A 26,894-nucleotide genomic window follows, 5' to 3' on the forward strand; every position below is an offset into this window, starting at 1 on the left:
ACATGCTCAATGACTGAGCTTCCACAGCCGTCTGGGGTAGAGAATTCCAAAGATTCCAACCCTCTGAGTAAAAAAATTCTCCTCATCTCTGTCCTAAGTGGCTTCCCCCTTATTTTGAAATTGTGTCCCCTGGTTCTAGATTCCCCAACCAGGGGAAACATCTTACCTGCATCTACCCTGTCTATTCCTTTAAGTATTTTGTAGGTTTCAATGCGATCACCTCTCATTCTTCGAAACTCTAGGGAATACAAACCCAGTTTCTCTTCATAAGACAGTCCTGCCATTCCTGGAACAAGTCTGGTGAATCTTCGTTGCAGTCCCTCTATGGCAATAATCTTGTTTCTGATGTAAGGGCACCAAAAGTGCACACAGTACTCCAAGTGCAGTTTAACCAAGCTTCACTACTCCTGTATTCAAATCCTCTTGCACTAAAGGCTAACATTCCACTAGCCTTCCTAATTGCCTGCTGCACCTGCATGTTAGCTTTCAGTGACTTATGGAAGAGGACCCCCAGGTCCTTTTGTACATTTACACTTTCTAATCTCTTACCATTTAGGAAATATTCTGCACATCTGTTCCTTCTACCAACGTGGATAACCTCACATTTCTCCACATTATATTTCCATCTGCCATGTTCTAGCCCACTCACTAAGTCGGTCCAAATCCTCCTGTAGCAACTTTACATCTTCCTCACAACATACATTCCAACTTAGCTTCGTATCATCCGCAAACTTGGGAATATTACATTTGGTACCCACATCCAAATCATTGATATATATTGTGAACAGCTGGGGCCCAAGTACTGATCCTTGTGGAACCCCACTAGTCACAGCCTGCCAACGTTTATTCCTACTCTGTTTTCTGCTTGTTAGCCAATCCTCAATCCATGCCTCTTATATTGCCTCCTATCCCATGTGCTTTTATTTTGCTAATCAACCTCCTGTGGGACCTTATCAAAAGCCTTCTGAAAATCCAAGCATACTAAGTTGACTCGAACTTCCTGCTTTGAAGGTGAAAACCTAGCCCCATAAAGGAGAAAACAAGGTTAGTGCAGAACAAACTGTTATATCTGCTCAATGCTGGAAGAGCTTCCTAATATTTCTAATTCAAAAACCTAAGCCTTCAACTTTTCTACTTCACTTTTCTTTCTATTTTCCCTACCCCTTATTACCCCAGATTCAGCCCTTGCTTAGCAACCACACAGTTGTGTTTCTCACCAGGATCACTGGATTGTAACTGCGAGTGAAAACCCTGGGTGTGTTTTGCACTCTCTTTCTCCCCAGCCAATCTCGTCAATATGCAGTTGTAGCTCCATTGCTATGTAGAGCTGCATGTCTTTGTATCACAGCATGAGTGGCATTTATCCATTGGGGAACTACTCTGCTTGATTTAAACTTACTACGTATTTAAATTCACAACTGGGCAACTTATATATGAAGCAAACGTTAAGTTGATTTACCTAGAAATTCTCCACTTTTTACTAAAGTGGCCCCTTGTTGCATGCTTACCAGCAAAGCCTAACCTGTGGGGAGGGTAGGGGTAGTGCTATGTAAGGGTCTAACAGGCACTTCTGAGCATGTTAAATTGCATTTCTTTGTTCTTGTGTATTTTATTTTCATGCGTACCTGAAATCTTTCAATCCAAACAAATATGCTTTGTTTTCTTTTTATTATAGAAGTGGATGGAATTTCGCTAGGTATCTAAAGACAGCAATGTTTTGAAAAGTTTGTAAAAGTAGTAATTTATATTTAAGTAAATTATCACCTGGACATTGTGCACCAGTAATCCTATACTCTGGGAAAACTGTAAATTACCTTCTGAATCATTAAGGATAAATATACTGCAATACAGCAGAGTTTGTTCTCTAATTGACCTACATCTCTTCACGTCCAAAAAACCCAAGTGCAGGTGGCAACACCAGCTAATAGGAACATAAATATTACTAGAATGGTAATATTTGTATTGTGTTAAATATTTAAACTTTTCAACTGTTCTCTTTAATGCATTCCTGTTTCAAATATTCCCTATTCAGTGTATCCTTTTAGTCCAATAACGCACAGCCCCTCCTACCGTTCCCACCCGTGCCATTACTTATCTGCAGCAAACTCCATGACACAAATGGCCCAAACCTCTTTGGGAGGTAAAATAAGGTAATCAAAAAATGGTGTTTTTATGGAAGAGCCTGTTGGCATTAGAACATGCATTCATATGGCAACAGGTTATGTGGAATCCATGACCATATTCGATTCAGTTGTTTGATCCATTGCATCATTATCTGTTGTTGAGCTGACAGTCACATAGGTTGTTACTTCCTCACTGAATTCATATCATATATTTAATGAAGAACTTTTTCATAGGGGAGAATTTTTCCTATGGCTCGCGAGCTGGGCAGGGGCGGGCGCGGAGCCGATCGCTGCCCACGATCAGCTGCGCGCCGCCATTTTATGCGGGCAGGCCAATTAAGGCCCACCCAGCGTAACGCGCGGCCGGAAGCGCTCAGGACTCACTACCTGTGCAGGCGGGGGAGGAGGGAGAGTCGGGGCCTGCGCTAAAGAGCACAGCAATCTCCCTGAGACATGGAGCTGCCTCAGGGAGATTGAATGGATTCTAAAAGTTTTTAATAAATAAAATAAAAATTTATTTAAACATGTCCCCTGATGTGACAGTGTCACATGAGCTGGGACATGTTTGTGAAGTTTGGAAAATTTATTTAATTATTTTTTAAAACGGATCCTGCGAATGAGGTTTCCTGAAAAACACGAAGGCCGCTTGGGGTCTTTGCTTGCCCGCCAACCTTAAGATTGGACGGGCAGCGTTCCTAACAAGTTTAATTACTTTTTTAGTAGCCTTATTAGGCCGTTGACAGTTCAACGGGCGCGCAGCTGCCTCTGGCATGCACCTGCCGAGCAGAATATGGAAATGACGCACAGTGATGTTGGGACGTACACACGCCCGATGTCATCGCGCGCAATTTTACATGTCAGGGTGTCGGGCCTGCCCCCGCACGCCGACGGCAAAATTCTGCCCATAATCTGGCTGCAGTAGTGTTTGCTTATTGTCACATTCGATTTGTCAGACAATAGCGAGCTGACAATGAACAATCCGTGTTAGTTCCAGCTGTGCTCCCAACCAACCAGTTTCTATTGGAGTTTGACACAATGGAGAAAGGTTGCCCGTACTGGGTATCGAGACATAGGAATCTTTAAGAAGCATACAAACCCTACACATCACCCTGAATTGATGCAATTGCCAGTAGATATTCTATTTTATAGTAAGCACAATGTGGATTGTTTGTTTAGGAATATTAAAGAATATGTGCAACAAATAGGAGAGTGGAATTAGACTAAGTGGCTTCTTTGGAGAAAGACACTGATACAGCATTGATGGTTCAAGAGAATCTGTTTCTATGCTATAAAATTCTAGGAGGTGAGATGAAAGTGACTTCAAGGCAGAATTTGACCAAGTCTGGCATCAAACAGCCATAGCAAAATTGAAGTCAATGGGAAGCAGGTGGAAAACTCTCCACTGGTTGGAGTCATACCTAGCACACAGGGAAATGGTTGTGGTTGTTGGTGGCTAATCATCTCAGTTGCACGACATTACCATTGTTGAATTCCCAACTATCAACATCCTGGGGTTAACCATTGACCAGAAACTGAACTGGACCAGCCATATAAATACCGTGGCTACAAGAGCAAGTCAGAGGCTGGGAATTCTGTGGCGAGTAACTCGCCTCCCGACTACTCAAAGCCTGTCCACCCTCTGTAAGGCACAAGTCAGCAGTGTGATGGAATACTCTCCACTTGCCTGGATAAGTGCAGCTCCAACCACGCTAAAGAAGCTCAACATGATCATGGACAAATCAGCCCACTTTGATTGGGATCCCATCCACCAACTTAAACATTCATTCCCTCCGCCACAGGCGAACAGTGGCAGCACTGTGTGCCATCTACAAGATGCACTGCAGCAACTCACCAAGGCTCTTTCGACAGCACCTTCCCTCTACCCCCTAGAAGAACAAGGGCAGCAGACTCATGGGAACTCCACCACCTACAAGTTCCCCTCCAAGCCACACACCATCCTGACTTGGAACTATACTGCCATTCTTTCACTGTCACTGGATCAAAATCCTGGAACTCCCTCCCTAAAAGCATTGTTGGTGCACCTGCACCAGATGGATAGCAGCATTTCAAGAAGGCGGCTCACCACCACTTTATCAAGAGAATTTAAGGATGGGCAACAAATGCTGGCCTTGCCAGCGATACCCAAATGCCATGAAAGAACTTTCAAGATTTTACTGTTTCTGTAGTCATGCTGTTGATTTCTAGGATCATGTAGTTAAAGTGAAGAATGTCTTCCTTGGACATTTTTCTCACTCCTGTTTTCTCCCTTCCTGTCCTGAAGGTGCTGACTCATGCTGAGGTCTACTTTCAAGGACAATGGGTACCTCAAATATCTCATCGAATCATCCATCCATAAATCTCAACAGTGCATATACTGTTTGTCCGTGCTGGGACCATCATGACTGAGCAAAGCCTGTCCTTACTCGATAGCAACATGACACACCTTCCAGCAGACGTAACTGGGTAGAAGAACTGGGTGGAAACTCTTTGCTCACCAGGATTGTGCAGAAAACTTTGAAACAGTTCTACCATTGTCCCCCAGCTGAGATCGGCTAATTCAACACATGCTGGGGATCAAATCTACTGCTTATTTGGCAGAAGCACTTTCTAGCTGAGCCACTGAGAAAGCAGCCTTTAATTTTTTTTGCAAGTTTATCTCCTCAATGGTTTGTATCATTATTGTTGTTTGATTATTTGTGCTGATTAAAAAATAGCTTTATTAAAAGCACAACAGTTTTTATTTGGGACTTCCATGAGGCGATATAGTTATGTAGCACAGTAACGTCATCAACCCAGATCTAAACTGTCTCCACCATAATAATTTCCCAGTTTTCTCTACACCACAGTGGGAAGTGCTGAGGGGGAAGCAAGATAGTCCTCCCAGAAGAGAAGCGCTAGAAATATGCTCTTGCTGGCCTTTTAGTGGTTAACTGCAAAATGCTTAAGTAAAAATCATTTTTAAAATCTGCAAGAATGATTTTCTAGTTTTAAAATTATGCAGTAAAATTGGAATCCCATGTGTAGCTGAAAAGTATTTATCAGTTGACTGTATTCTTTAAATGGTACTGCAGCTCTCTTAGGGTTAATCAATGCAGTTCTATATCTTTGTTGATGTATTCTGCTGACTGATTTTGTGCATTGAATTTTTAACCTAATATTGCTTTTCAATGATACAAGAAATAGGATCCTGAATAAAGCCAACAAAAGATGACCTCTTTGTGACTCTTAATCATGAAAAAACCAAAGATGAGACCTAATTTGGAGTACTACAACAATGGAAAAGAACAGTTTGTTCTGACCATATTTAATCATCTTTTCATTGGTGTTACAGTAGTTAACTCTACTTGGAGATCTCTGTTCCAGTTCATTCTGATCTTGAATTTTGAAACAGCTACTTTGCTACTGCCTGAAAAATTCCATTCCAGTAATATTAGAGATTTTAATAGTAGAATACATCAGCTCATAGCAGTGGACTAGCATTGATACTTCCACTTGACTTGAGGACAGCCTAAATTGAAGAAATATGCAAAATTGAATTCACTATAAGGCGCAGCAGTGATATTAGTTTGACTCTAATTGCCATGTTGTAGGCCTAGCTGTGATGGTTATAAGTGCACAGTGTGGGCACTTGTCTGAAATTAGAGGAAAGAAATAATGATGAAACAGAACTGGGGCAAGTGTAACAAGCACATAAACATATGTGAAAGTTTAATAACTTCTTCATTCCATCCATAACAAGGATGAAAATTAAATTACCTTTTTCATTCTGAATCTTCCTCAAGCCCCAATTGTACAGCCTTGCACAATAGATGCTAGGGAAATCATGTGCTGAACGTAGACACTAAAACTATCATGATGCCATTCCAGTTAAACAGTGATATATGGTTTCTGGCACTATATAAAGCTGTAGGACTTGAAGTATTGTGCCAGTTTTTTATTTTCCGAGCTGTAAGTTCTTTCCACCTTGTCTTGAACTTCTCTACTGAAGCTGGTTAAATAAGACATTTCTGCTTAATAATCTAACTTGCCCTGGTTTTTGTGTTTCTTATAAAAAAATTCCCATTATTGGAATCGTAATTTATACATTGATTTGCAAAATATTTTTTTTTTAAATTCTGTCCCTACCTCTTGGCCTTTGCTTTTCATCCCTTGAATTCTGTTTGTCCCTATGTTTTTCCGTTTTCCATTTTTACATTTTGCCCAGTCCTTATCTCGCTGCCTCCGCTTTTTGTTGTCACATTTTCATATCCTCTCTGATTCACTTTCAATAACATCAGCGAATGTTTTGAACTGAAAAATGCAAAGAATTGCTAAGACAGCAATGAGTGTAGCACAGAAGGGATGAAAAAGCAAAACAATATGTGTGCATGTGTTTATTGAGGTAATTTTAATATCCCCTGCCTGTTAGCTGTTGCTGTTACAATTTCACTTTTGTCCAGATTGTTTCGCTTAAAATCTTGATTAAACTGGCTATAAACTAAGCCCATGTAAGAATTACTGCATTGTTATTTATATAGGTGGCAAATCTCTTATGGAAATTAAATAAATTTCATTTATTAATTTCCTGGGAATAAGAAATTGTTTGAATTTAACTAACCTTGTCATATTCTAAATTTGAAATGTTACGGTGTCCATTTTGACTGTTCTAGGTGCTGCTTCAGTTGAACTTTTTGGATTTTTGATAATATATTTTATCTTGGTGTTAAATGTGGTTTACATAGATTGTGCACCATATAATTATGCCTCTCTTATAAATTTATTCTATGAAGTGGTGTCACATAACTAGTTGTATTGCAGACAATGGCTACAACACTGTTGAACCTCTGGAAATAGTATTGAAATTGGCAATAGAATAAAGAGTGTAGCTATACTGGTAACAAATACATTTTTCGCATATCAAAAAAAAATACAAATATGCTTAGAAGTGACTTTGAGTAACTCCCAAGCATATTTTGATCTATTTGTTCTAAATATTTTGCTATGGTTTCTTTCCACTTCAGTGCCACTGAGCACTCTGGAACTGTTTAGAGAATTTCTGGAAGTGATGGTAAGCCCCCTTTAAAGAAAAACCTTTATTGTACAAACTAATTCTCAGTTGTAGAAACATATCTGATTGCCTTTGCTTGATGTCTGAGAGCATCCGAAGAGATCAGACAGCAGGCTGGTTTTGTGCAGCGGGTGCTATGAGAAAGTGCAGTATAAGAGCAGTTAAGATAAGAGCTTGGCCCCAATGTATTTGGTTTAGAGTTCAGAGAAATTGTTCAAAAGCAAAGTACTTGAAGTTTGAACCAAAAGCCAGATGCAGTCAACAGTTTAATCCCATGTATGTTTGGCTGGGAGGTGTTCGACTGTTTAACATTTAAACATAGGGAGCTCTGGTTGTTTGGGAGATTAAGGATTTGGAGCCTAACTGTAATGATGGGGGGTTAGATAAGATTACTATGCCTACAGCAACCTATCATTTGCCTCTCCCTATAAATCCTGTTGATGGGAAGAAACAAAACTATATCTATGTTTCATCGTGTTGATCCTAATATACAGGGGATATCCTTCTGGTGCCAGGAGAAGTGCTGGGCTGGGCCCACTGATTATCATGTTATTTGCTTCAAATGATGTTCTTCAGTGATAGCCTCTATTTTCAGTTGCTATGATAAAGTTGCTGTTCTTTAAATAAAACAAATATAAAACATTTTCCTCATGTTTAGTCTGTGTGACGACAGTGCACCACTGCTGCCTGTAAGCAAGAGTCATTGCAGCACAGGAGGCCATTCGGCCCATTAAATCCAAGAGGGTAGGTGCACAAACTGCTCTACAGTCGATAACAATGTTCCTGCACAACGGGTTCATAGTTTTGGAAAAACTCAAAAAAGCCAACTTCCAACAATCTTTTTTTGGTTGTCTTGTCTAAATTTGGCTAAAATTTGATTCAGTTGACTCACTTAGACCATAAGACAAAGGAGCAGAAATTAGGCCATTCGGCCCATCGAGTTTGCTCCGCCATTCAATCATGGCTGATAAGTTTCTCAACCCCATTCTCCCGCCTACTCCCCGTAAACTTTGATCCCCTTACCAATCAAGAACCTATCTATCTCGGTCTTAAATACACTCAATGACCTCGCCTCCACAGCCTTCTGTGGCAATGAATTCCATAGATTCGCCACTCTCTGGCTAAAGAAGTTTCTCCTCAGCTCTGTTCTAAAAGGTCTTCCCTTTACTCTGAGGCTGTGCCCTCGGGTCCCAGTCTGTCCTACTAATGGAAACATCTTCCCCACGTCCACTCTATCCAGGCCTTTCAGTATTCTGTAAGTTTCAATCAGATCCCCCCATATCCTTCTAAACTCCATCGAGTATAGACCCAGAGTCCTCAAACGTTCCTCATATGTTAAGCCTTTCATTCCTGGGATCGTTCTCGTGAACCTCCTCTGGACCCTCTCCAGGGCCAGAACATCCGTCCTGAGATACGGGGCCCAAAATTGCTCACAATATTCTAAATGTGGTCTGACCAGAGCCTTGTAAAGCCTCAGCAGCACATCCCTGCTTTTATATTCTAGTCCTCGAAATAAATGCCAACATTGCATTTGCCTTCCTAACTACTGACTCAACCTGCAAGTTAACCTTAAGAGAACCCTGGACTAGGACTCCCAAGTCCCTTTGCACTCCAGATTTCTGAATTCTCTCCCCATTTAGAAAATAGTCTATGCCTCTATTCTTCCTACCAAAGTGCATGACCTCACACTTGCCCACGTTGTATTCCATCTGCCACTTCTTTGCCCATTCTCCTAGCCTGTCCAAATCCTTCTGCAGCCTCCCCGCCTCCTCAATACTACCTGTCCCTCCACCTATCTTTGTATCATCTGCAAACTTAGCCAGGATGCCCACAGTTCTTTCATCTAGATCATTAATGTATAAAGTGAAAAGTTGTGGTCCCAACACTGACCCCTGCGGAACTCCACTAGTCACCAGCCACCATCCTGAGGACCCCCTTATCCCCACTCTCTGCCTCCTGCCAGACAGCCAATCTTCTATCCTTGCTAGTACCTTGCCTCTAACACCATGGGCTCTTATCTTACTGAGCAGCCTCCTGTGCGGCACCTTGTCAAAGGCCTTCTGGAAATCCAAGTAGATAACATCCATTGGCTCTCCTTTGTCTAACCTACTCGTTACCTCCTCAAAGAATTCTAACAGATTTGTCAGGCATGACCTCCCCTTGATGAAACCATGCTGACTTTGCCCTATGTAAGTTTAAATGACAAGCATTCCTGGGATTTAAACAGTTTATCTTATATCGAATGCCACTATTGTTTGATAGTATAAGGAAAGTCATGCAATATTCTAGGAAAAATAAAAGCAAAATATTGCAGATGGTGGAAATGTAAAATAAAAACAGGAAATGCTGGAAACAGAGTCAGCATTTCTAGAACGAGCAGACATATTTATGTTTCAGGTGTGAACTTTAAGAATGCTAGAACAGATTTCACACTTCAATTCTGAATACCTGTCTCTTATATTAGTGGCTGTCTTTGTCCACATTAATCATCAGTACTTATTTTCAACTACATCCCAACTGGGATCTTCAGCATGGTGAGCAGGACCCAAAGCTTAATTTTCAACCTGCAGCTACTAGTTTCCAATTGGAATCATTGTTTGGCGATCGAAGTAGCTAAATGGATATTTTTAGTGGCCAATAATAATAATTTTTTTCCATTTAGGGCTATGCGGTGTGTAGTATAAATTGCAGCAAAAGCTAAAGCAATATGTATCATGGCAGGGTTCCACAGGGCAGTGTCCTAGGCCCAACAACTTCTTTAATGAATTTCCTTATACCGTAAGGTCAGAAGTGGGGATGTTCGCTGATGATTGTACAGTATTCGGTCCATTTGCAATTCCTCAGATAATGAAGCAGTCCCTGCCCACATACAACAAGACCTGGACAACATTCAGGCTTTGGCTGATAAGTGGCAAGTAATATTTGTGCCACACAGATGCCAGTCCAGATAGTCTAACCGCCTCCCCATGAAATTCAATGGCAGTGCCATTGTTGAATCCCCCACCAGCATCCTGGGGGTCACCACTGACCCAAAATTTAACAAGTCAAGCCACTTAAATACAATGGTTATAAGAGCAGATTGGAGGTTTGCTATCCTGTGGCGAGTGACTCATCTCCTAACTCCCCAAAGCTTTTCACCATCTACAAGGCACAAGTCAAGAATATAATGGAGCACTCTCCAATTGCCTGGGTGAGTGCAGCTCCAACAACATTAAAGATGTTCCAAGACCAAGAAGCCCGTTCAGTTGGCACCCCATCCACCACCTTAAACGTCTACTCCCTCTACCACCAGGACACAGTGGCAGTAGTGTATTCCATCTACAAGATGGAGCAACTGCAGCAACATGCCAAGGCTTCTTTGACAGCACCTTCCAAACCACCACCCCCACGTTTGCCCTCCAAGTCACATAACATTTGGACTTAGAAGTATATCACTGTTCCTTCACTGTCACTGGGCCAAAAATCTGCAACTTCCTCCTTAACACCACTGTGGGAGTACCTCCATCACTTGGACCACAGCGGTTCAAGGCAGTGGCTCACCACCATTTTACCAAGGGCAGTTAAGAAAGGGTAATAAATGCTAGCTTTATCAGCAACACCCACATCATGCAAATGAATTTTAAAAAGTATATATTAAACACTAATTGGTCTTTTGAGGTGGTGGCTGAGGTGAGTCCAAGAACAGAACCACAGAATTGTTACAGCATAGAAAAAGGCCATTCAGCACATTATGTTTGCACCAACTCTCTGAATGAGCAATTTATTTAGTGCCAATTCCCTGCCTTTTATAACGTGGGATGTTATGCTATGTAACACACATAATTATCATGGCCACTGATTTATGACTACTGAATTAGTCAAATTCTACTTTATTCCATGGTATTCTGAGAGCATTCGTCACAATTTTTGGAGTTGAAAAGTAAATCAGTGGCCTTGATTATTTTAGATCAGTTCAATGAGTATCCTTAATTTATAAATATTCTTTTATGTATTTATGTAATGTTTTACCCCTTACCATTTTTAAATCCAAAAACACAATAAGATTGTAAGAGGTTGATAAATCGCCTTTTGTTTAGCAGTACCAAGGAGTGGGATGGTGTCAGGGTTTAGCAGTAATTTTTTTGGTGGGGTGGTGGTGGGTGATGGAATGCAGCAGTTCTTGATTTTGGGACAACACTGGAGTGAGGATCATGGATTTGGGAGCTCTGTAATTTAGCAGCACAGTGGAGGGGAAACTTGTGGTTTGGTAGCACTTCTGAAGTCAAAGGTGGGATTTGGTTCCTAGGAATTGTCAGTGGGAATGGCAGAAGTCTGACACCATTGTTGAAGGGAGGGTACCAGGGTTTGGCAGCACTAGAGTGTAGTGCTGCTGTATGAATATTGAATTCATTGTTTTGTGATTAGTTACTAGAAAAAGACTTTTCTTTAGATAAATATCACAACTGCATAAATATACAGATTTCACTCTTTGTGGTTGCCTCACTGGAATAGTAAGTAAGCAGCATCACTATTTGAATAAAATTAATTTTTGTTTTTAAATGGTAAAATTCAGTCAGCAATTTTTGTATCCAAAAATAACCTTACACAGTTTTACCAGGAATTAATTAGTAGCTGGATTAACAAATCTTATGTAAACAGTGCTTAAATGTAATGGGATATTGTCTCTTCCTCTTTTAGCTTAATTCCTTTTCTGAAATACAAATTGGAGTTAATAGCTTTTACTTAAAAGTTTAGCTGAAAGCCAACTCAAATTCACCATCATTTTGTATACGCTTTCAAAAAGACAAGTTGGAACACTGTTTTATGCAAAACACAATTTAACTTCAAATATACATTGTTTATAATTTGAACATAAAAGTTACCACAGGGATGCTGTGATTACAGTCTGTCAGTTTGAAGTGAGTCTCTGCTTATTTCTTTCATGTACAATAATGAACAATAAGAATAGACACAAACGTGATGAACTAAATTTTCAGTGCTGTAAGCTTCTATGGCTCTGAGGCCTCCCAAGCAGTTGATATAGTTGTGTACTTATATCTGAGACCTCCCAGCTGCATCTCACTAGATGTCTTAATTCCTCCATCCAGAACAATCTTACACTCCCCTTACATCCCTTCCTATCTGCCACCATCTAGTTTGTTAAATGATTCTGGAGTTTTTACCTCTTCCACCTTGATAGAAAATTAATTCCAAGTGTTAATCACTGAGTTAAGAAGCTTTTTATTTCAATCCTAAAGTTACCTTTCAGTTGTTTGAATCTGTGTCCGCTTGTCCTTCTTCCACAGTTTAATTTGAAGTAGTGTTCCCGATTATCCATTTACATACCATTTACAGCCTTTCAAATCGCTATAAAATCAGTCTCTGGTGCCTCCTTTCCAACCTGAAAAAGCCCAAGTTTCTGTTCAGACCTCTGACATTCCCTCTCCATGATTGTCAGGCCCCAGGCATCACCACCAATAAATGCCCCTGTTTTCTATCCTTACAAAGTTACCATTTGCCAAAATTCCCCAATGCTATCCAAACACAGCACCACCCATATCTATTCTTAAAAACCACAACCTCAGCCAACGCACCACTATTAAACACTACATATCTGCTAATTGGCAACATGTTGTCCCACCATCTTCTGCCTACCCAGAATTTTGAAAAAGATGATAAAGGAACATATAATACTTCAATAATTTCTTATTTTCAAAAGAAGTGTCAGTCATGTTATTTGATGTTCAGAGCAGAGGTAGAAGCCCTGGAATGCTTTGTAATAAAAACTTAATTTGACATCAGTCATAAAAAGTCAGTGATCCTGCTAATACATCGCATGTTGTACAGTGTAATCAAGAGAATGCCACCGAGATCCTCTAATGAGCTAGATAAATATGTTTTTTTTAATAAAATTGTCTCCCTGAGCCATGGGAAATGAACTGTATCTATTAAAAAAAATGTTAGTATGTCCAAATTTTGCCTGCTTGGCTAAATTTAAAAGTTTAGTAGTCAGGCTAACAAAATATTTGTGTCAAACCACATGAAATGTTACAAGTTGTTATGAACCAAAGGACCAAACATTTGTTTGTCTGAGGACATGGGACCGGAAGCGGGCGAAGCTGCAATTTTGGATCCCTAAGTGGCATGCCGGCTGCCCAACGGGGTCCCATCTCCTGGCGATTTTCAAAGGGGTATCAGGTGTATACCAGCATTCCAGCTGAACATGTCAGTTCATCAAATTATCATGCAAATGAGCCACTTAAGAGTTGGTTAAAGGGCAGAAAGTGATTTTGGTATTGCAGCAGAGAGGCAGTCGGGGAGGCGGACCTATTTAATATTGTTGCATAAAAGGAGGAAGGCTCAGGGAGCTGCTCATGCAGTGGCACACAGTGACTACCAAAGGTACAGAGGCTGTATAAGAGTTTGCTCTGTAGGCATTCAACCTATGGAGGGGGGAGTGATCCAACAGGGGATAGTGAGGCATAGGAGGGAGCGACCAGGTAGCCGTAGTTGAGATGAGCAGCAATGAGGAGCAGCTGTCCCACAGCAAATTCAGGCCATTGGTCCTCAGGCATGCAAAGGTGTTGCAAAAAGAGCAGGGAGGAACACAAGTGACACCCTCCACATAGGGGCATACTGACAGCAAATGATCTTCCTGAATCTGACAGATATCAGTGTTGCCAAAGGATACACATGTCAAGGCAAATGATAGCAGAGGTGTGTGCCCTGATGGGAGGCCACCTCCATTGTTGCCACTTGCATTGGCATGCCTGCCAGTAGCTATCACTGACCGTGGCACTGAATTTCTTTGCCTCTGGGTGCTTTCAAGGGGCAGCAGCTGAACTCACTGACATCTTTCAATCAGCTGCCTATCACAGGTGGTTATAGATGTCCTATTTGATAGTAATTACACGGGCACAGAGGGCCGTGAATTTCTCAGGTGCAGAGGGTTATTGGCTGCACCCATGTGGCCATCAAAGCACCAGCAGAGCAGCCAGGGACATTCATTAACAGGAAGGATTTCCACTCTCTCAACATGTTTGTGACCATCAGAAGCATATCCTCCAGGTCAGCAGCTGCCATGACTCCTTCATCTTTAGGCAATCACAAGTGCTGTCATGCCACTGGAGAGACTTTGTCGATGGTTGCGAGGGGACAAGGACAATCCATTGAAGAGATGGCTGCTAACACCTGTACACAGTCCTTCGACGGAGGCACAGAGATATTTCCACTACTACCGTCTCAGCACAAGGGTCACCATAGAGCAGGACATTGGACTGCTCAAGATGCCATGACTGGGTAGGGGGGGGCTTCCTCCTGGATGCTCCCTCAAGGATTTATCTAAGTGTAGTGGTCTGCTGTGCTCTTCACAACTGAGGGCATCCAGAGAGCTGTGGACCTTGATGAAGGGGAAGTAGAGGAGCGATACACTTTCTTGGAGGATGAGGAAGTAGGGAAGCACGGTGAACCAGCCTTGCAACACCCTCCACCAGTCTGGCTGAGACCTCAAACTATCGCGCAGGATGGAAGGGATGCTCGGGTCGCACTAATTCGGGTACATTTCTCCTCAGGGAAGCAAAGCAGTTCAGAAGCGCACTTTTCCCAGAGGGCAGGAGCGATTCCAAGATACAAGAAGTGTAGAGTTTTCAATCTTCCTCATATTATCAAAAATACAAGTCTCCAACCGACACACTATTTCAAGTTACACACTCATATGCATCCATTCCCCCATCTCATCATTCATGTGCATTAAAGCCAATCATTAGAATCACACAACCATAACAAAGATCTCCCAAGTGACCCACAAAGTGAGACTACTGACCCGGCACCCTCAACTCTCGGCCGCACCCATGAGGCGCTCCTCCTGTTGCTGAGGATGAGGTGCAGACAGGCTGGTCATGTGTTTGTGTGTGGGTCCAGTTGAGATACCTGTGGCGGTAACCGCCTCGTCACTTTGCTGCCACTAAGTGCACCCCAATACCCTGCCCCACCAATGTTGATGCAGGGGCAACTGTGGGTACAAGGCCCTCCTGTATTGATGGTGCCTCCAAAGGAAGCGGCATGGGGACGCCAGATGATGAACTCCTTCCACCACATCACTGCCTGCCTCAGACTTTTCATGTGGTGTTAAAGGGAACCACCATCTGGGATGCACCAAGCATTGACTCCATACATCTTTTCACCATCGGTGTCACTGATCAGTCAATGCTACAGAATGTGGCATACATTCTGTGCCTGTCATTGTGCTGCTTCTGTATTCACTTAGCTTGATGCCACTAATGGCTGTCCAAGGGGTTGGCCACGTCTCAATGGATGGGCTCATGTGCTTATATGCCTGAGACATGGCGGTGCACATGTCATGAATGGATTCCTCCAATCTCTACGCATGACTCCATGCAGTTTGATGGAACACTGATGTTTGGACACACATCTCCAACTACTGCTGCTCTAGGAAGATCTGCCTTGTGTGTGACACCTGAGGATCTGTATCTCCAACTGAGCATGACTGTGTCTACCCTCTATCCTCCATCCTGCAATGGGGACTGCCCACAACTGCTCTGCTTCCCTCACCCAGGCTCACCTTGTGCTATCTATTCTAAATACACACAAGGCCCCACCAAGGTGAGTGTATCTGCACTGGTGGAGGGTGTACTTGACTGACATGACGTTACTGGCTTGGCTGCTGCTTCTTTAATGAAGGAGATGACATCACTCATTCATGCCTTGGCTCTCCCTCCACAAATGGCCCAATGGGAGAAATAGGAAGCTGGCCAGAAAAACATGTCTATTTCATCAGCTACCTCTGCAGAGATGCAACATTCCAGTACATCTTACTTATAGGAATGGAGGGAATCAAGGAGGAGGGAGCCCTATCCCTGTCACCTGGAGATGGTAAGATTATTTCATCCTCTCTCAGACTCCATCTCACCATCACCGACTTTCTGATGGGCTGCCACCCTGGCAATGTCAAGGGTCTCCTCCATTGACGTTAGAACTGCAAGGTGGTGCACTCCACCACCTGGTCATGTCTTTTCCCTGGAGTTGTGAACTTGTTTCTCCTCAAGGTTGAGAACAAGAGAGGTAAGATCATGTTGTCTTCCTTCACCACTTCCAGTGGCCCAGAAATGTGACTTCAGAGTCTTCAGTGTTGCCTCCTCCGCAAGTGCTACTGGCTCCATAGTGCCCCGGGGCACACACCTTTTTAATGACCTGGCGCCCATCAGGCTGCCCAGCTTTTGGTCAGTACAGATCTGGAGTCATATCATGTAGCTGTGATGCTGCACTCATCTTGCCAGCCTACAGGAGGGTATTAAAAGTCCTGCAGCACTGTCTCCATGTCCTAATGACAATGCTGCAGCTGCTCACTTCATCCGCCACCTCCAGCTATGCCTGCTTCATTTGGCTGGCTGGCTTCCTTTTGCTGCTTTCCGGGAAAAGTACACTTTGCTATTCAGCCATTGCCTCCAGAAGAACCTCAAGGGAGGTGACTGAAAATAATGGGGCTGCCCTAGCCCGAGGGCCTGTCCTACTGGTAGCCAGCTGCTCTCCTGCTCCCACAATGATGAATGCCCTTTAGGTTTGTCCTTTAAATCCTCACTGCATCTGCCATCCCTAATTGAACAGCAAATAGGCTATCTGGCTACTAATCGGCCATCTCTGTAAAGTTTCTGAAGGTGGGGACACTTGTTGTATGTTTCCAGAGGCATGGCATAGCCTTACCCAAAGCCACTTATAAGCTGCAAACTAAGGCAATGTTTCCTGACTGGCTCCTTGGCTATGAAAGGGTATCAGGATGAAACTTCCCTTGTCAGCACCTTACATCTAAAGGCACACTTTCCAGCAGAAGCTGTCTATGAGTAGGAATGTAGCTGATTTTTGCCCTGATGTAGTGGCACTAGAGCAGCAGTGACTGCTGAAAACGAGTTTGCTAAAGGCTAAATTTTGTAAATATAATGTCTATGCAAATTGTAACGTCAAATAAAATTTTTATGTCACTGACATCCTTAAAATGAAACTCATGATTTTGTACCAGATTATCTTAGATCTATTTATATTTCTGGTGAACCTTTGCACTCCCCCTGCCCATCCTGCAAGAACTTTCCCAAACTTACACTGTTCCAGTTCCTACCCAGCAATTATGAGCACAGACACTACACTTGGGGAAGGTACTTGGTCACTTTCATGGTTTAATGATTTCAAGCTAGTGGGTAGCATACCAGACAGAAACAGAGTGAAAGTATAATGTTATCAGTTGCAAAAGCCTGCAGCTTTAGTATGAGGGTGTCCAGTGCAACAAGGAGTGTAGTCAAAAGGGTACATTGAAAACCTGATCAAAAATCTAAGTATTATGCTTACAAAACCAAATCTCATGATATGCTTTATTTCCTATTATACTTGTAAGACAGTATTTTGAAGAATATGTGAGTAGGATACCTTAAAAATTTCCTCTATCAGTCCTGTATCCAGTGGACATTTCGACCAAGGTTTGTGGCCAGTGGCAAGTGATGGGCACTGAGTGACAGAAATTTCCCCTTTCCCGATGGTAGTTTAAATCTGGCGCCAACATCAAGGGAAATCTTGGTGTGCAGCAGCAGTGATGTCAGCAAGCAGGTAGACAACCAATCAAACTGAAGTATTCACATGCAGCAAACCAGGAAGTTAAAAGCACTTACAATCTTTCACTTTTAATTAAAATTTTCAGGCAGTGAAATAAATGTCTGGTGATAATAAGCTTAAAGCTAAAATAGAGATGACTTTTTTTGAAAAAATTGTTTGTTTCAAACTTTGTGGATTTTTTATCGTTATGTTGAAATTTGATATTCCGCAAACATAAAATTAACTTTTCAGGGCCAGTGAGGCTGTTTCGCAGTAATAATGAAATTAGAACACTGGTAAAAACCCAGTTACACCTCATTCAGGAAGGTGTAACTTTTTCAAGAATTTTTACAATGAGACTAACAGTGTAGAATTAGAAGTTTTGATCAAATCGTGATTATAATGGAGATTGCAGTCTGTGAGAATCTCTACATCAGGGCTTCCCAAGCTGGGGGCCGCGAGCTCTGACTGAATGGTAATAGCTCCGAAGCCCCTTTAAACCCTCGCGTTTTTTTAAATGGTGGGCGTGGCCTAAATGACTGATGCTTGAAGCCTGATTCCTGCTCCAGAAAACCAACTGAAAAGTTGTTTTTAAAAAATGTGAAAATTCAAAAACTCTGTCCCCCGCCCCTGCTGTCTCAGGTCCCACTGAGAGGTGACAGCATTTCGAAGCCCCGAATTGGGGTCCCGGTGGAAAGCAGTGCTCTGCAGCATACCCCACGGGAGCTAGGAACATTGAGCAACTTCTGGACGATTTCGTTGTTCCTTGCGTATCAGTTTCAGCAGAATAATGACGGTGAACGCTGACAGTTTCACCAAAGTACCACAGCGAAGTAAATCTTTTTGCTGACCATTTCAAAAAACTCTATACAATAGTGTGAGTGAATATGTAAGAAATATATTTATCACTGTATTGTGAACAAAGACACAAAGTTGGTATGTTTGTTTCTTTTTGTGTGTAAAATCCATGATACCTTTTGATGTTATCTGGATTATATGATTATATCATTAATTCATGTTGGTTACTTTCTAATCTTTGTTGTAAGTTTAATATCACAGCATGTATTGTGATTGTTTATGTAAAATTGTGAATTGTTCCAAGTATTAAAATAAGTATGTTTATTAATTTAATAAGAAAAGGTATACAATTAGGTTCTGGTATCAAGGTAAAGAACAATTATTAGGAATTACACATAGGCCTAGTATCCTCTTGTTTGTGTTTTATGTATAAACTTTAGTAGCTCCGTGAAGTTTATTTTTTAAAAAGTTACATATTATATTTTCCTTTGTCTAGGAAGTATCAGAGGGAAGTGAGGGTGCGTTTGAAACTTGTTGACCTAGAACTGACATCACGCTTTCTTGGGGCCAAGACAGACACAACACTGCTAGAAGCAGAAGCCGCACTCATGGGATTGCTGGACAGCAAGGATTCAAAGCAAAGAGAGTGAAAGTTATAAATAATGACCTGGTGTGATTTTTGTTTCCACAAATAATGTGTATTTCTTACTTAACTATTTAAAAAAAAATAAAAATTTTATAAGATGCATTTTTTTGAGTGTTTGTCAATTCAAAAAATTGCACATACATATTTTCATTTATACAGCTTAGAACAGCAAAGCTGAAGCAACACATCCCTTTCTGAAAGAATAATGTTTTTTCTGAAAAAACAGAGATGCTGTTGAAGCTTTTCATCTTGTTCTCATTAGGACAGAAGCAAGAGTGCTGTTATAGACCAGAGCAGGATTAATTTAAACAGCCCTGATTTCTCCCTGCACTACCCGTCCGTAAATTTCTGATTTCGCCCTTTGTAAGTGGTGGCTTGTTTTCCCCTACCCTTCAGTTTGGAGTGATTCAATCCTCTATTAATAACCCCACAGTAAACTCAAGATAAGATAACATAAGAGGGTTGGTTTATTTTACACACACACACAATGCGGGAAAGGTGTTTTGCAACATCCATCCCTTTTTGCACTTGTACAATAAAAGAGAGATAAGGGAAAGAAAGGGGTACAGGGCAAGATCACGATAAAAATAAGAGTTATGGTTTCACGTGAGTCCAGAGTCCAGAATCAAAAGCCCAGTGGCATATTACTTCAGAGGTTAGCAGGCTGAAACTGTTGCAGGGTGATCCAACTTTCCAGAAGTGACGACTGCCGCAATGGAAGAAGGCATGTAGGGATGAATTAGTCTTGAAGGCACAGATATAGAAGTTCCAATGTTCCAGTAGTTCACAGTGTAGATGAGGGCCAGGCACTTCACCTGGACAGAGCTCTTTCTGCTGCTCTGCTTTCTCCTGTTAGATGATAAAATGGTAGATTGCCTGGGTTCAGTTCCACATGGCAATATTACAGGTTCTAGCAGCTTGGAGGAGGTCATGTGACATAACTCCCAATCCTCCTGGGTGTTGGTCAAAGAATGTATTTTTCCAGGCCTGGAATCTTGAGGTGTTTTAGTAGAGGAGTCAGGGTTCCTTCTGTCCTTTGTAGACATACCATCTCTGTTGGCCAGAGCTCTGCCTTAGAAATGCAAAGGGGGTTGGTTCATTTCTTTGGAATTTGATTGTCGGCAGTCACAGGACATTAGCACCTCTTTAAAGATAACGAGGTCCCTGCTGGTTTCTGAAGGTTAGAAATTTCTCTGATACGAGTCATGGCTAGTCAGGGTAAAGCCTTGTCCATTTTAAAAACTAATAATTTTATAAAGTAGCCAGATTGATGTAGATATATATGTATATATAATTGTCTTCCTGTCTTCTGGCCAAGACAATACCAATAGTAAAGGGAACAACAACTTAGACTGCATGAGAAGAGAGTGCTGATTGGTTGGCAAATGGACTCTGGTCAAGACATTGGCATGGAGAATGCACCATGGGACAGTTAACTGCCAAGCTTTTGTTTGAATACTAACCAGACAGGTCGACTCTGATTGATCAAGGCATTGCAATGGGGAATGAACCAGGGAATGGCTGTCCCCTTTTTGTTTAGTTGAAAAAGGCGCAATATGTGGACATGCTGCTTCTGTCTACAAAGGACAGGGCCCTGTGTTGAAGAAATGTCGCTTTCCGTATGCGTAAGTAAGCTACACTGTGAGCCCAACTGATGATTTTAAATTGGCTGTCAGTGTAATTTTTTGCACAGTTAGGATTGTTTTAGCAAGTGTCCAATGTGGAATCATATCTAATGTTGGACACTATGTTTTGAGTTCTGCAAGGTATATTCTGTACTTTGCCTGTTGCAAACACCCAAAGTTTGATAGGATCCACCAGTCATTGGAACGTATGGCCTGCATACCTGACATCATACCAGCACTGAAATTCATGTACAACGTTACTCATTTGTGAGATGCACAAAACGTCTTTTTGGCTTGACAGCAGCATCCTGTTAGTGGAGAATACCACTTGTGTTGCTACTACATTGTAACAGCATGAAATGACTAGCTTCACCTTTTGCTCAAATTTTTGAGACACCTTACCCTTCCAAGGTAATCTGAGGTAGACTGGGCACTTTTCAGGGCCACAAGTGGCAGCCTTAGGCCCATTCATGAGTTTGTGAGATGATACTCAAAAGATAGTGTCCAACATTAGATGTGTTTCCGCTATTGGACAGCATGTGCTAAACAATCCTAATTGTGCTAAGAATTACACTGACAACCAATTTAAAATTATCAGTTGGGCTCGCAGTGTGGCTCACTTACACATGCTAGAAGCTTCACATACTCATAAACAGAGCCCTGTCCTTTGCAGACAGAAGAAACATGTCCATGCATTGCCCCTTTTTCAACTAAACAAAAGCTTGGGGGAGAACCATTCCTGGTTCATTGTCCATGGCATTGCCACCACCATTCAAAGACTACTTGCCAACCAATCAAAACTCTCTTCTCATACAGCATAAATTGTTCCCTTTACTATTGGTGTCCTAGTAAACTGTCCTGATGAGTGCAAGACGAAAAGCTTGAACAACATGTCTTTTTTTTTTCAGCAATACTCAAGTTCTATACTACCAAGCGACTATTAATAATTTTTTTTTTGCTTTCTCAAGCACAAGCCTCTTGTTATGTGCATACTGCTGTGACTTTTATTAAACAAAATTCCCAATTTTCGATCTTTCTCAAAGATCCTGTTCTTTGCAGAGGTAAGCTTTTCTAAGTTGCTGTTCTTTTGTGAACTTGGAAATTAGTGTTATGAAGCTATTCAGCATCACAGCAGCATCCAATCATACCCTCAACCAGTGTCCATACATATGCATTTTCCAGCACAGCTACCACTCAGAAAAGCTCTTGGACCTCTGTTAGACAGATATTAACAATGAGTTTTCTTGAATAAAATACTAAGATTCACTTCTTTACGGTAAGATAGTATTTTACTTCAATAAAAACAGAAAATTCTGGAAATACTCCGCATGTCTGGCAGCATCTATGGAGAGAGAAACAGGGTTAGCATTTTAAGTCAATGCCCTAGTTTAATGGGTATGAAGAAAATCTAAAATGTTTATGAATTTATGCAAATATCGTGTTTCCATTTATGTTAGGTACTTGATCAACTTATTCATTGTCACTAAGGATTGATGATCAAGTTACATGTACCCAGTAATTCTCATTCAGGTTTGCTGGAATAATAACACAAACCACTTATAGAATGGACAATATATCTTCCAAAGCTGCATCTAGAAACTGATATTTGTTACAGTATGTGAAATTGTCATCGTATGAGTCAATGTGTTGGTAGCTTATACTGTTTACATTTCTGTTTAGGTAAATTCTATAGCTTGCTTTACATATCTGATTTTCATCATGGGGCAAAATTTTATATTCCCATGCTGGCAGGTTTGCAGGTGAGGGGAGGCTAGTAAAATTTGCAGGTGGCCTTCCCGCCTGCCATCAATTTTACATGGAGTGGACGAGGCCTAGGGAAGCCTGCCAATTCTTACCCCAAATGAGGCCCACTAAAGCGCCAGTTCCAACCTGACCTCAATTTTGATGCTAGCAGGAGGAATTCAGGGGAAATCGCCCTATTCGGGCCTCAGGTGGGAAGGGCCCCCTTTCCACATCGAGAGGTTTTGCCCCTCTCCCAGGTCTGCCCCCTGCTGGGTGCTCCCTCCCCACTGGCCTCTCCATCAAACTGCCCCCCCCCACCCACAACCTCCCGAGCCTTACTTCCCCTGCCTGCCCCCCCACTCACCTTCTACCACCACAATGAGAACCTGGTCTTTCTTCCCCCTGCACCCCACTGACCTGATGCTGGACTCCAGCACTTAGAATCTGGGGTCTGCTTGTATTCCCAGTCCTGGCTACTGGTGCTGCTGGAACTACGGAGCTACTGGCCAAGCAGATTGGCCAGCAGATCCCTGAGGCGGGACGCCCGAATAAGGGGTAGAAGTCCTGTCTCCAACCAGTTACCAGTTGGCAGTGGGGCTGCTATGATCAGGTGGTGGGGCGGGAAACCCCACCACCCGAAAAATCCTGTCTCTGGTGTTGCCCTAAATGGGGTTATGACATGGACCTATCTGTTATCAGATACACAAGTGGCACTGCAAAACGTTAAAGATTTGACCAGCACTTCACATTTCGTGCTTCTGGCTTTTGTTTTAAGAATTAGTTGCAGAATGAAAATCTTGGTAGACAAAATTCTGTTACGTAATTACTATAAGATGCAAAGAAACACAATCAATTGTTGTGCAGACTGCTAGATTTTTTCTCCTTTACTATCCTTTTTAGTCTAGAGAAATTAATTTATACAGAGGGTTGCAAGAACATAGAATGCCCTACCAAAATGATGATAAAAACCAAATCCATAATAACCTTTAAAAGAGATAACGATAAATTATTGAAAAAATAAACATTTAATGGGTAAAGGGAAGACAGCATGGGCATGAACATCAAACCAAAACTAAAAAGGAAAAATTAATTTTTGCCTCACAATACTTTGTCACAAATAGAAGTTTTGAAGCTGTGAATTTTCTTTTAGAAATGCTAATTCTTTCCTTTCCCCTCCCCCATCACTCCTAAAGTTATTAATCCCACGCTTGGGGTATAATTCAAAGCATCTCAGTCACCCTGAAGTACCTCAACTAAGTGGCCATATCTCCTGCAAGAGTCTACACAGTGAATGTTCACAAGCTATTTGACTCTAGGGACATCACAATCAAATGTTATCCTGCCCTCTTAAGCCCAGACACTGAGCAAATTTGTTGCTTTCCTGCTGTCGTTTTGGCTGAGAGAAGACTTCTTGCGTTCTTTAATAATATGAGTAATCTAAAGAAAATAGTTGAAAATAACTATAATGGAAGTTAAATGAAATAAATATCAAATCTGTTCATGATTTCAAGAGGAATTAAAGCAAGGGAAATAGTGCAGTATTTTGTGTATACTGAAAGATTAATCCTTTATTATCATTGGCATAGGAAGAAAAGAATGACTTATATTTATATAGCACTTTTCATGACCACTGGATGTCTCAAAATATTTTACAGCCAATGAACTACTTTTTGAAGTGTAATGTAGGAAACTAATTTGTGTTCTGCAAACTGCAACAAACAGCAATGTGATAAACCAGATAATCTGGTTATTTTTTGTGATGTTAATTGATGGAGAAATATTGGCCAGGAAACCGGGGATAACTCCTGTGCACTTCTTCAAAATAATGCCATGGGATCTTTTACACACACCCAAGCAGGCAATTGCGGCCTGGGTTGAACTTCTTAACTAAAAGACTGCACCTCTGACAGTGCCGTGCTCTCTCAGTTCTGCACTGGACTGTCAACTTTGATTTTTGATGAGTTAAAATTAGATTTGGCATATTGTTATTAATACTGAATTACAGTAGGCATGATTGCATTCCATAGTCTTTTGCTAATAAATATTCTGTTGTATAATGCATCACATTTGGACTCTGCATACAGTGTAAGATATGCTTCCATTATAGGAGCACAATGTTCCTTCTGAACATTTTACATTTTTCATGGAAATTGATTAATCTACTTTCGCCCATTGCAGTGTGAATATTATTTCTTAACTATATAATTAATTTGTTTACTGTATTTCTTCATTTACACATTTATTCATCTAAATTGTTTCTTTTGTATTAAATAGAAGTGATGCTGTGCCAAATGCAGGAGGAAATAAGAGGTAGAAAAAATAAAGTGAGCTGTTAAAGAGCAGCAATTGTTTGGAATATTTCTGTCTTGCCCTTTGGTCTCTGGTCTGGAGCATCTATGCACACGCTAGATCACAGGGGAGCAGCAGTTTCATTTACCGATTCAGCTACTTTGAAACAAGTCCCTGTTCCTAATTAGTGTTGCAAGTTGTACAGATCAATGGTGGGTTAAACTGAGCTGCCCACTCAAGTGGTGGGCGTACCATTTCATAAAAGGAAGAGGTTCTTCTCTTTCATGGTGCTGGGTTCTTTCAGTTCAGCTACAGTGGGCTTGATTCTTGTGTGAAAAACAACTGCCACAATACTTAAATCCTAACCTCCTCACCCCTGACGGCATGGGAAAGTGCACTCCTCAGCTGTTAGTTATATAAAGGCTGTTGCAGTCATGAGAAATGTTGATAAAAAAAAAAATTGCAGTTTAACATCTCTCCCCCTACCCCTCTGTATGTCAGCTGGTCTAGCGAGTTGCCTAATTCGAAAAATGCTTTTCTGGGCGTGTTTGCTGTAATTAACCATAGTTCATTGTGGTCATTTATTGTTTTCAGAGAAAATATGCAATTTGACACATGTTTATCCTATCTTTTCTACACTGTCTAAGTCAGAGATTTGTTTGCAATGTTGATTTTTGTGTTGTGTTAATGGGAATAAGATTTGTAATATGTAGTTTTAATGTATTTTTGTTTTAAATGTTTGTTGAAGCTTCAAGATTCTAAAGAGATCTCCTGAAGTATAATGGTTGCCATACACATTTTGTTTTATTATAATCCTTTTGTAGTGACTATAAAAAGGTGCATTATTAAAACAATTTTAGAAAATAACGGTTGCAAAGACAACAGTTGTTGCTGAAACATGTTTATTAATTTATTACTTAAGGCTTTGAAACAAAAAGGTATAGAATTCTTTTTTTAAAAGCATCTTCAGGATGCAATGGTACAACTCCTTAGAGAATACAGCGTACTCCAACTGCAAAATGATGGGAGTTTTTAACCTTTAAGGTGAAGGTGCTAGTCCACCAAGAATAAAAGGAGGATACTAAGTAAGTGAAGAGGAAATGGTTAGATGATACTAAATTTCTATTTTAAAAGTACTCAGTTTGTGGAAGAAATGGAAAGATGAGCAAGTTAAGTTGTTCCACCATTTTGATGTCTTGGGAAAGATCAAGTTAGATCAGGAGGCAGTTCAGTGAATTTTGCTTTGATTCTGGTCAAATTTTGATCATAATTTTCAATGCACCAATTGCAATGCTAGTCATGTTCCTGTGGGTGAGGAAGCTCAACACTTTCCAAAAGGGACGGGGACGAAATTGGAAGCCTCTCACCTTTGACTGCTCCTACACACCACCTAGCAACTGTGGTCTAGGAGCAGGACTCCAGTTACCTTGGCAAATGGTGTTGCATGACTTTCATATGTAAAGGCTGTTACTTACACTGCACATCAAAAAAGCTGGAGAAGAACACAGACCTAGTAGGAGTTCCAAGATAGATTCCAGACTCAGCTACACCCCTAAAAACGGAGAACACAGCCAACCAAGGAAGACTTCTCTATAAGGATGGAATATACCAGGACAAATAAAAATGCTTCCTGAAAGTTTGTATATTTCGGAATTTTAGTTTCCCCAAGGGCATTCATGGACTATTTCATAATCTAAGGCAGGCTGGTCCAACCTACTTGCTTGGAGGGCCACATTTTCATTTTTTTTCACTTAACTGGCCGATCAGCAAATTTTGGAAAGATAAGGTTTGGCGCAATAAATTGAATTTCAAAAAAAAAAGTTGAGGTATTAAGAGAAGAAACAATTCCTGAGCAAAAGTAAAGCAATGTCATAACAATAAATTGTTAAGTTAAAAAAGAGTAATTAATAGAAATGACCAGAGTGTAAGAGGGTCAGTGTGTGTGTCCGGCTCACTCCCAGTCTCAGGGTGCTCACGTACTCACCCTCACCGACTGAGAGTGGGTGTGTGTGTATATGTTGATGTGTGGCAGTGAGAGTGATTGAGAA

The 26,894-nt window shown here is 41.3% G+C and overlaps 1 protein-coding gene and 1 long non-coding RNA gene across 2 annotated transcripts in view; both read left to right on the forward strand.

The window, feature by feature from the left end:
- LOC144679659 (tumor protein D52-like) overlaps positions 1 to 19,291 on the forward strand; it is a 272,612-nt gene extending 253,321 nt beyond the window's left edge. The window contains exon 7 of the mRNA XM_078540259.1: positions 19,040 to 19,291. Coding sequence (XP_078396385.1) covers positions 19,040 to 19,193 — 154 coding nt within the window. The 3' untranslated portion in view covers positions 19,194 to 19,291. The remainder of the gene's footprint in view (positions 1 to 19,039) is intronic.
- Positions 1,892 to 6,229, forward strand: LOC144679661 (uncharacterized). Its single transcript, XR_013576396.1, has 2 exons — positions 1,892 to 1,950; positions 4,405 to 6,229. It is a non-coding gene; the product is annotated as an uncharacterized LOC144679661 (long non-coding RNA).
- Positions 19,292 to 26,894: the final 7,603 nt, after the last annotated feature.

This window comes from Cetorhinus maximus, chromosome 4 (assembly GCF_964194155.1).
Source record: "Cetorhinus maximus chromosome 4, sCetMax3.hap1.1, whole genome shotgun sequence".
NCBI classification, from domain to species: domain Eukaryota; kingdom Metazoa; phylum Chordata; class Chondrichthyes; order Lamniformes; family Cetorhinidae; genus Cetorhinus; species Cetorhinus maximus.